General features: G+C 47.3%; 1 protein-coding gene across 1 annotated transcript; it reads left to right on the forward strand.

The window, feature by feature from the left end:
• Window positions 1-2,651: 2,651 nt before the first annotated feature.
• LOC109746184 (pheophytinase, chloroplastic) lies at window positions 2,652-7,719 on the forward strand. Its single transcript, XM_020305316.4, has 6 exons — window positions 2,652-3,012; window positions 3,464-4,139; window positions 4,885-5,111; window positions 5,500-5,691; window positions 5,772-5,928; window positions 7,326-7,719. Exons 2-6 carry the CDS (start codon window positions 3,492-3,494, stop codon window positions 7,566-7,568), a joined length of 1,467 nt encoding a protein of 488 aa, XP_020160905.1. The 5' UTR covers window positions 2,652-3,012; window positions 3,464-3,491; the 3' UTR covers window positions 7,569-7,719.
• The last annotated feature ends 3,601 nt before the right edge of the window (window positions 7,720-11,320 follow it).

The raw sequence follows: 11,320 nt of genomic DNA on the forward strand, positions 1-11,320 counted from the left end.
TTCTGTGTCACCCTATGTTATAACTGTTGCATGAATAATCGCATCCGGCTTAATCATTCATCACCTATCCAATGCCTACAAGCTTTTCACATATTGCTCTTTGCTTAGTTACTTTGCCGTTGCCACTGTTACAATTACTACAAAACTACTACCGTTACTTTTGCTACTGTTACCGTTACTTCCATACTACTTTGCTACTAAATACTTTGCTGCAGATATTAAGTTATCCAGGTGTGGTTGAATTGACAACTCAACTGCTAATACTTGAGAATATTCTTTGGCTCCCCTTGTGTCGAATCAATAAACTTGGGTTGAATACTCTACCCTCGAAAACTGTTGCGATCCCTATACTTGTGGGTTATCAGGCAACACAAAATGTTGAGAAAACATTGACCAGTTTAAGAGCTGAATAAATTCAGCAATGAACCATATTAAAATACAACAAAAATTACATGATATGTCCAACTAGATGGTCTAGAGTTAAATGTAAGTGGCATTAGATGCACATGGAGAGAGAAACACAGAGAGAGAGAGGGGCTTCTTGCACCATGCCTAAGTACAATTTTATGAAGCAACTATAGGAGATCACCATCATTTCCACTAGGACCCACCATTTCATCTTCTCCACATCCGACCTCTCTACCCTGAGTGATCTACCCCTGCATAATCTCATCTTCATCTTACTTTTACCGTCTACAGTTAGCTTTTGTTAGTGAGGAATCAGATTTCTCTAAAGGACCCTGTTTCACTCTGCAAGAAACATGTTGGGTTGCGGTGGAGTGTCTGAACTGAGGTGGTGTGTTGGGGCAATAATCCAATATGGAGCGTTGGCCATGCCTTCATTGCAGTTTGTTGATTGGATGCAATAGTTACATCACTGTGCTGATGCAGTGATTCGAAAAGTGGTCAGGTCGCTTACGATGCTTGTTTGCTGGGAATTTCGTTAGAACGGAATAATAGGATCTTCAAGCATAAAGAGCTTCGCGCTAAAGTTACAGTTGTCCGAACTAAAGATAAAGAGGCGATCACTGGATACTTGTTAGAAACCCCATTCCCTTTAGCACCGGTTGAGTCCATTCATTCCTAGGCTTGGGGTGTTAAGCAAAGCTTATGCCCAGTTGCAAACCACTGGTCCTTTTAGTGCGGTTTGGTTGTTTTATCTTTTTAGCTCCTTCAATCCTTTGATCATACAACCGTCAATGTTTTTTTGAGAAAATGGTGGGCGCTTTAACTATTCATATAGAAGAACGGAGTTGTCCAACTTATTAGGGAAAACCAGACGAATATCACATACAAATGGCAAATGGGCCTCACCGACCGCCAAGCGACGAAACCCAAGACAAAATGCAACGCCAAACATGCCGCCCAACCAACACCATGGCCGACGGGGCGAGAAATCAAACCGCTATGGGAGGAGCAGGACTGGGCCACCCCGACACCGATGGTGAAGAGAGTCCGACAACAGACACATCGACCAGCACAAATCTGGGGCTGCCACCCCGACATTCACCTAGCTACCATGCCCTACATAGCCCACTGTCAGAGCATCTCCAATAGGTGTTGTATAATAAGCCGAGACCACTTTTTGACCAAAATAGTGCTCCAATTGGTGCCCTATCTGCATCTTTTACTTCAAATATCACCACCTAAATGGGGCGCCAAGTGTTGCAAATATGCAACACCTAGGCTAGTGTAGTAAAACAAATTCGCTCCTGCAGCCGCGTCATCCCCACCCATCGCATGACAGCCACACCTTTGGTGTGCCACCACCGCCACCAAATTGGCTAATTCTGCACCGTCATCACCACCACCGCCGCCATCCACGCCGATCGAATCCGCTACCGCCCAACCCAAAGCAATGGAATCCAAGACAAAAAGGCAAACACACCGATCCACCATCACCAGCGACGATGGGGAGAAAAACGAAACCGCTAGGGGATGAGGAGGACCCCCCTCCCCCCGCCCTCGACATCGATGGTGAAGAGGCAACCACCTAGCCAACATTCCTTGAATAACCCACCGTCTCTGCAATCCACCACTCGCACGGGCAGACAATCGCAACCCAAACTGCATATAACTTCTGTCTGTAGACCATCAATTTCTTCTTCTTCGATGAAATCTTACTAGCCCTTCTGGCTTCTGCTAACCTAAAAAAACTGATGGGGTATAGCAGGCACATCATGTATAATTTGTAAGGGAACGTTATCATCCTGCCATTCGTCAGGGGGAGCATCCTCGCATCCTCGCGAACCACCCTTGAGCAGTACAATCTCCATCTGATGAATGACAATTTTCAGAAAGCCCCAAAAAAAAGTTGAAGGAAGTGCCATGGCAGTTTCTAAAAACCAGAACCCCCCCCCCCCCCCTATTTTTTTCCCGGATACTCGTTTTTCTAGATGTCGGAGATACAACATTGACCGTGGAATCATCTGTGTGGATGTATAAATTGTAAGATTTTTTTTGCGGATACTCGGCCTTTTAGAGATACCGGAGATACTACTAGTATTGACTGTGGAATCATCTGTGTGGGTGTGAATGATCTGTGCAGAACACGTGCATGATTATGTGCGGCAAAACCTCCGGTACAAGACAGGTGGCTCCACCCCGTGCCGTCCACCAGATATTCCGACGGGTTGGTGGGGTATCTCCGTGGAGAGTGGGAAGAACGAGTGGTCGAGGAAGACGGGGTTGGAAGCTGCAGAGCCAGGAGCGGGATGTGGAGAGGGGGAAGAAGACAAGCGGAGGTAGGAGTTACCCGTACGCAAAATGAGTTCGGTAGGAGTGATCTGAACGCAAGAATTTGATGGTGCACCAAGGCCTTCCAGATCAAAACCACCCCCGTCGGTCCTCGCCCTTTACTAGTAGCACCACATCTGTTCCGTCCTCCGCCGAACACGCCTCGGGCACCGAAGCACGCCACCTGGAAGGAGCTCTTCCTCCTCCTCCTCCTCCGCTCTACTGTGCTGCCGTGGCGTGGAGATCCAACCGGAGCTAGACCGACTCCTTTTACTGGTGAGGAACCCTAACTTGCCCCGACTGTTAATTCACAGTGTTTTGTTCTGGCGTTCTTCTTTTTCACGTGAGAAGTCCAGCCCAAGTCATGCTTAAACGAAAGAAAATTTGAGTTCAGCTGAAGTCCCATGCCCAACGCTGGGTCCGCCCCTGCTTGTTCATAGTACAGTACCATTTTCGTGCAAAGAAAATGGTACCAATCTGGTACCGCCTTTTGTCAGAGTAATTAGCATACAATTGGTCATCCGTTAAGAGTTGAATACTCGGATTCAGTTAACTGCTGAACCCAAGTGTTGTTTCGGATCCTTGTTTAGCTTAACTCCACTGGATCTCTCATAGTATATGACAGCAAAAGTATTGCTTTCATTTCTCCGACCATGTACCCCATATAGCCTGTGGAATTCTTCATTCCGGAGCAACTTTGTAAATTTTGTTCGCTCCTCTGTTGCAGAACCAGTGTGCTAGCCACCGAAGCGGCCATGGAAGTGGTTTCTTCCAGCCATTCTTGCTTGGCATTTCATCAAACACCTACCAGTGCTCGGAGGTTTCTGGGTACCGGTGTTGGTCCGCGGCATACCAAGCTTACTCGGCCAAGGAAAAGCGCAGTGCTCTGTGTTGGGAGAGCTTCAAATCCAGGTGATTCAGGAAAGCTTCATGTCAGCCGCAGCTTTGATGTAAGCGATGTCGATGCTGCCCTCCAGGGCATCTCCAAGAAGGCAGGCCAGATCGAGAAAGTGGCGATTCCTGGTCTGCCAGAAGGGCCAGACAGTTCCCAAATCAGCACTGGTTTGTGGGAGTGGAGGCCGAAGCTGACGGTATACTACGAGAAGTCTGGCACCAAGAACAGCAAGGCGCCAGCAGTGCTTTTTCTACCAGGTTTTGGAGTGGGCACGTTCCATTTTGAGAAGCAATTGATGGATCTTGGCCGTGATTACAAGGTGTGGACGATGGATTTTCTGGGACAGGGAATGTCATTGCCGTGTGAAGACCCTGCTCCTAAGGCCATGGCAGGAGAGAAGGATGAGGAATCATATTGGGGTTTTGGACAAGATTCACAACCATGGGCAGATGAATTGGTGTACTCTGTAGACTTGTGGCGTGACCAGGTCCAGCACTTCATTGAAGAGGTACCATTTTGGAATGTTTGTTGTTTCATCCAGTATTGTTTTTGCTAATATGTCTTTCACGTTAACAAATCTTCTTGTGCTTTGCACTCCCTGGAAGTCCTGCGATAATTAGCAAGTTAGTTTTTTTACGGAGCAAGTTAGCTATTTTACCTTCATCATGAGTGGTTGTTGTTAGATCACCAAGTGGTATTTTCTTAGTACTATACATCTATACATAGACTTGTGAAAATGTTGTTATGGTCGGCTGGTTAAGAATCACAAATATCATGTATATTCAAACTCGTCATAGTTGCACAATCGAGCTCTTGCTTACTCGCGAATCTCCCAGTTGGAACACAATGTTATCATCTACTTTGGTGCTTGATGGCTGTGTGCATCGCAATGATGCAGAGGCCAGGGGTCACCCTCCTTTAAAAAAAGAAAATCTTCTTTGGTGCTCACTAATTCTTAATGAAAGCAAAATGATGTATCCTTAACACATCCTGTTTGGTGAATGTTTCATGGTTTTTGGTTATACGATTAAGAACGTTCCTGGGAATATAACTGATCTATGTGGTACAGGTTCAACTTTGCTAGTTGTAAATGTTAATGCGTCTCCCAGGACTGTTATGCCAATCATACAATTTTTTGTTTGTTTTCATACTATTTAGAATCTTCCTATTCGCAGCCAGTTCGGTGACGCATATCTTCAACTGTTGGATTTATGTCTCATTTATCTTATTCTAGGTTTATAACCCTCTTGCAGGTTATCGGTGAGCCAGTTTATATCGTGGGAAACTCTCTTGGAGGTTTTGTTGCTCTATATTTAGCTGCATCCAGTCCACACCTTGTAAAGGGGGTCACATTGCTTAACGCAACGCCATTTTGGGGTTTCCTTCCTAATCCTGCAAGATCTCCTCGTTTGTCAAAGATTTTTCCATGGGCTGGGACATTTCCTCTTCCATCAGTTGTGAGGAAACTTACTGAAACAGTGTATGTGTTACTTATTATGTTTTAGAACATAGACATTTTTCCAATGAGTAATTTTTTATGGGATTCATGTCTTTTGTATAGTATATATGTGCAGGGTTTACCTGAACCTTTAACACGGAAATTTTAGCAATAAGCTGACATCTTCAGCTCTTGCCCCCCCCCCCCCCCCCCCCCACACACACACACACAGACACAAAAACTTTCTCATATAAACCATGAACTTCTGCCTGGAATTTAGTGTAATTCTCGTACTATTATTTCTCTCCACATACTAGGATATCATGGTAATTATGCGAGATTATAACATCATTAGGATTATGTTTGTTATCCAATATCCATGCATTGGATCCTACAAATTGGATAGCCCATTGATCCCTTTGTGATACAGGTGGCAGAAGATAAGCGACCCAAGAAGTATACAGAAGATACTCAGGCAAGTATATGCTGACCACTCAACAAATGTTGACAAGGTGTTCTCGCGTATTATAGAGACAACAGAACACCCGGCAGCTGCTGCATCATTTGCCTCCATTATGTTTGCTCCAATGGGCCAGATATCCTTTCAGGAGGCACTATCTAGGTGAGATGGAAAGCCCAACCTGATGAATTGCTCTATTGCTTACAAATGTCAGTTTCCACTTTAACACTGATCATCTACAGGTGCCAAAGGCAGGACATTCCCATTTCCCTTATGTATGGGAAAGAAGACCCGTGGGTTACACCTTATTGGGGTATCAGAGTCAAGCAACAGGTGCCAGAAGCACCTTATTATGAAATTAGCCCTGCCGGTCATTGTCCTCATGACGAGGTTCCTGAGGTAACTATTGCCTGCCGTGTGCAAATTATAGCCCCCCTTTGTATTTATACAATATACTCCCATTGATCATTCATATAAAGGTACTAACATATATCTAGAGCAAACTACCATCAGGCTGCAAACGTGCAACTTTAAAATCGACAGTTAACAATCCAAAATTTGAGGAGATCTTTGTTGGACCTGTGCATTGTCCTTCTTTTTTTCAAATTTAAACCTAAAATGAGTTCAAATAAATAAAATATAAAAATATCTTCGTAAATTTTGCCTTTCGTTTTAGAGTAATTATCACAGAACTACGTTTCTTTTGTCAAAACTATACTTTAAGCAACCACTTCAGAACTATAGTTTAAGCAAGCAAATCACATAACTATACTCTGTAAACATAACATTTCACACCTACACTTCTATATTTTACAACGGATTGGACCAATCAGTGGCGGATCCAACCTAATGGGCGAGGGTGGGCCAACAATGTAAATGTTAATATAAATTTATTTTATTCATAATTTTTCAAGAAAAAATCTATGATATAAAGGCTATTGGAAAAATACAGGGTGGCTTCACCCTGTCCACCCTCTTGCTCCTCCACTGGGACCAATAGTGCCCACTAGTCAGCCACGCTAGGAAATTAACAATGATACAATGGTACAATACAAGTCATTTTTTTCGACAAAGACAATACAAGTCATACCAAACAAAAACGTACTCATACCCGAAGCAAGGCACTCCAAGCCTAGCCTCACATGCAATGGATTGCCAACCAGCAGAACAATCTTTGTTCAAGAGAAATCAACAACAAAAGATATTGGAAACCTACATGCAATGAACGAAGCTGACATGGGGGGTTCAACTTACAGTTACGTCAAGGCAAGCCCCGTAGGGGCCACTAGCTTGGAGCGCCAAGCACAGATGAGGATCTGCTGTAGGCAAACACATCTATCTTGTCTGTAATTTATTATTGGATTACTTTCTGATATTAGAAGAAACCTTCAAGATTGTTAGTTAGTTTTCATAATCATCTTGTATGCCCAACCTATTCAACCCTAGGTCATCTTCACATTATCATTCAAGCAAGCGATATTCTCTCTTTATTTGCCTCAGCAGTGGAAACGTTTTAGGCTCATGAACCTGCCCTATTGTGCAACATTGTGTCAAGTTAGAAGTTTAGTAGGCTAAGTCAAGTCTTAGGTATTTCGGTAACCTAATTATCGTGTGAAAAAAGATTTAGTTGGTTAAACCCAGCCAAAGCAATCTTTACGTTGTCATGGGTCTTAAGCTGTTAGAAACTACACCATTCGTGAAGTCAAAGCTGTGAAAACCAACTCGGGTTTACATTCATGGCCAGTGAGTCTCGTTTCGATGATGATGATGGCCGCTGAACTTTTGTCTTTGGTCAGGTTATAAACTATTTGCTCCGAGGATGGCTTAAGAATGTGGAGTCTGAGGGTTCAGTTGACCTCCCATTTCTTGAAGATTCCAGCTTTGAAGTACATGGTGTGTCGAAGGAGCTGGAGTTTGTCAGGACAGGGTCCAAGAAATCAGTTAGTGTGCGGCTCTTCGGTTCCCAAATTTCCCTGTGGAGCCATGTGAGCTCATTCTTGAAGCGGCATGCTTCCAACATACAGGTAGTGTCCAGATGATTCGTCCGTAGTTCGTTAGATAGTAGAAGCTTCAATTGTATATTGTATTCATTATTCTTTATGTAAAGTAGTCAGGTTGATGCCTAGATGTACGAAATAGAGACAAGTTCAAATATTTCTAGTGAATGTGAATATGTGTAGTACAGAGTTAGCATTGGGCGTCAAACATCTATCGTGGTTGTATTTTCCTGCTCGGTGAATACCTGTAATTTTTTTTTTGCGAATAGAATACCTGTAAAGTTTGGGGAGAATATCATACCGAAACCAACATTCGGTGAAAACCACGAGGGAAAGATGTTTTGAAGCTTAAAAAAATCTGAAAAAAATACGGGATGTTAAGAGGATGATGCTTTATTGCCACACAAAATTCCGAGTTGAAATACATTACGAGATGTAAGCTATGAAAAAGACAAAATCAGTGTTGAATTTGTCTTTTTCATAGCTCACATATTGTAATGTGTTTCAACTTGAAATTTTGCGTGGCAATAAAACATCACTCTCTTAACATCCCATATATTTTTAGATTTTTTTGAAACTTTAAAAATATGGTTTTCACGAAGTTTTTATTGAATATTGGTTTTCATATGATATTTGTCGGTGCAACAAACCCTGAGTCCGTTGCCCAGACTGTGCATAGGGACAAGAACAAGATCACAACACCAAGATCAGATTAGAGCATAAGGGATCAGTTCTTCGAAGGACCAACATGCAGATCAAGAGGACCAAGACTAGCCAGAAAGGCAAGATATCGCTAAGGGAAAAAAACCTCCCTTGCCGGGCAGGCGAGCCTGGCAAAGATGGAGTTACCCCCGAAGCAAGCCTTTGGATCGTCCCGACAGGCCTGCCGGGGCTTACGGAGGCAAGCCACTTCACCGCACCACCTCATCATGACGCACGTCGTCGATCAGTGCGGTGTCAAGCTCCAAAGTGACAAAATGGCTGCCATTTGCCACATGGCAGCCACTTCCTACAGAAGATACCTCCAGGCGACACCCGTCCTGAGACGTGTCAAGCAAGCAGGTGCGAAGCTAGCACAGTGCGGCAGGGCCTGCCGGGCGAGCTGTGATGTGACGTTGAGTGGCACATTTATTGTGCTCTGTCAGCCTCTAGAGTTAGGTATGATAGCAATGTTTGCTATCTAATCAGTGCGTAATGACTGATTTGCCACTGTGGTGACCCCTTTATCTATAAAAGGAGGCCCAAGGCAACCGTAGAATGGGTTGGCTAATCCACACCATCACACACTCGTACGTGCGTAGCGTTCTCGCCCCGAGGCAACCCTGCCGGGTAAACATGGTGCGCTCACCACATATTTTCCACCATCAATCCACCAAAGCAGGAGTAGGGTTTTACGCCTCGCGGCGGCCCGGACCTAGGTAAATACTGCCCGTGTGATCTCTGCCGTGTTGTTCCACGCTCTTCCGCTCTTTGTGCAATGTGCCATCCCCCCGCCGAACCAGAAAGGGGCTCTTGGTCCCATAGGTGGCCGTGGTTTCCCACGACATTTTTGGCGCGCCAGGTAAGGGGTCACTTGCGCGAACCCTAAAGCATGAGCAACGCGTCATCTTCATCGCCATCTTCATCATCGACGGCTCCATCGACTATGGCGCCCAAGAAGAAGTCCGGTACCACAGCTCACCCGTCCACTTCGAAGTCCCCGCCGCCCGCGGCCGCCGACGGCGCGGGGAATGTGGGGGCGCACAAGGATGTGGGCGCTGCAAGGGACGTGGTCGGCGCAGGCGGCATTGTTACCACCTCCCCCGCAGCCGAAGTAGGAGCGGGAGGCACCGGAGAAGAGCAGCATCAACAACATCCCAATAGTCATGCTCCACGAGGTACGAACGAAGGGGTTGTTCCGTCTGTACCTCTTCTCCTCGCCAAAGGGCACAGCCGCAGTGGTGGCACCCGGTCTGGGGCGAATCGCCACCCTCCGGCCGCCCCCGCCACGGGCGCGACCGCAGGGCGCGCGCCTCCCCCGGAGCAGGCTGACCCAGCCACTGTGCCCAATGGAGCCACTGGCCCTCAAGCGCCTCCACCGCGTCACCATGCCATCCAAGCGGCTGGTTCGCAACAGCGAAGGCGCGACGCGGTCGTCGCCGGCACCATTAGAAGCCGGGCGATGATGCGGTCTACGTCATCATCACGAATGCCAAGCACCGCTACGGAGGCCATGGCGCGGGCCCAGCTGCTGTTGAGGTTCCCGCCGGTAGATGATCAGATGGATGAGTGGAGATCCACCATTCAGAGTCTGATTGGCTTTGCCGAGGCTGGGGGCTCGCAGCGAGCTGGCCCGCCACGGCCTCCCCAGGCGACGAAGGCAGCTCGTGCTGCTGGCCGTACGGAAGGGGCCACCCTCACAGTGCAGTCCCCACCACGGCAGTCAGTGCGGGAGCCGCGAAATCAAGAACCCGATGACGTCTCGATGGCCTCTTCAGACCCTTGAGAACGTCAAGGCCAACGGCGAGCCCCGGAGGTCAGGCGGAGGGAAGGTGCGCGCTTCATCGTCTAGCGACACCGCGGCGACCACCGCCGGACTAATGGGTGCGATGGCCCCGACGTCGACGAGCCCGCGCTCGAGGATGGCGGGTGCCTGCCTTTCGAGGTTGGGGTGCCCTGCCTTTACTCCTGAGCTGCGGCAAGTCTGTTGGCCGTCCGCTCGCACGTTGAGGCCATAGATACCTGAGAAATATGATGGGAGACTGAACCCTGCAGAGTTCTTGAGCATCTACACAATCGTTGTTCAAGCTGCCAGGGGAAGAGATGAGAAGGTGTTTGCCAACTACTTCCCTTTGGCACTCAAGTCCAATGTGATGTCTTGGTTGATGCACCTGCCGGAGAACTCCATTTCAACATGGGCTAACCTGTGCCATGAGTTCATTGGCGCCTTCACGGGCGGCCATCAAGAACCAGGACGGCCCAGCGACTTGAAACTTCTCCAGCAGAAAGAAGGAGAGACTCTACTAAAGTATTTGCAGAGATTCAGCAGAGTCCACAGAAATATCCCAGATATCCACCCGGCAGTTGTGATAGCTGCCCTCCAATCCAATGTGTGCAATCGCAGGATACATTCCAAGATGAATGTTCAGTTGCCCAAGACTGTGAAGGAGCTTTACACCTTGGTGGACAAATGCGCTCGGGTGGAGGAGGGGAGGAAACTCCCTGGAGAGGAAGATTTCATCGACATCGACTCAGAGGATAACGACGAGACCACTAGTCAGAAGAAGAAGAGCAAGAAGCGCAACAAGAGGCGCAAGGATAAGGCAGTGATGACCGTCGAAGGATCGGGCACGCCTAGTACCAGCAAGAAGGCTAAGGCCGAAGCCCCGGGCAAGGAAGCTGCTGCATGCACTGACTGCCGGGAGGCTGCGGCTGCCGAGAAGGCTAGGAAAGGCGATGGGCCGTATTGCAAGATTCATCGGACCAAAGGCCACGATCTCCAAGAGTGTTATCAGGTTGAACAGCTCGTAAAGAAGCAGAGGGCTGAATATGAGAAACGTGATAAGGAAAAAGGTTAGAATGGCGCTAGCGGGAAGGGCCGAGGCGGTGAAGCAAATCGCCCCTGCAAGGCTCTCCGGAACCAAGGAAAACCCACCAGGGGCCGAAAGAAGGAGAATTGCAATGATGAGAGTGATGGAGGGGATGAAGAGGAAACCAGTGAGCATGAATTCCAGAAGGCTACTGACGCCCTGTGCATTGACGGGGGTGCATCTCTGCACTCCTCTCACCGCCAACTTAAACGGTGGGCACATGAG

This window comes from Aegilops tauschii, chromosome 7 (assembly GCF_002575655.3).
Source record: "Aegilops tauschii subsp. strangulata cultivar AL8/78 chromosome 7, Aet v6.0, whole genome shotgun sequence".
Lineage (NCBI taxonomy): Eukaryota > Viridiplantae > Streptophyta > Magnoliopsida > Poales > Poaceae > Aegilops > Aegilops tauschii.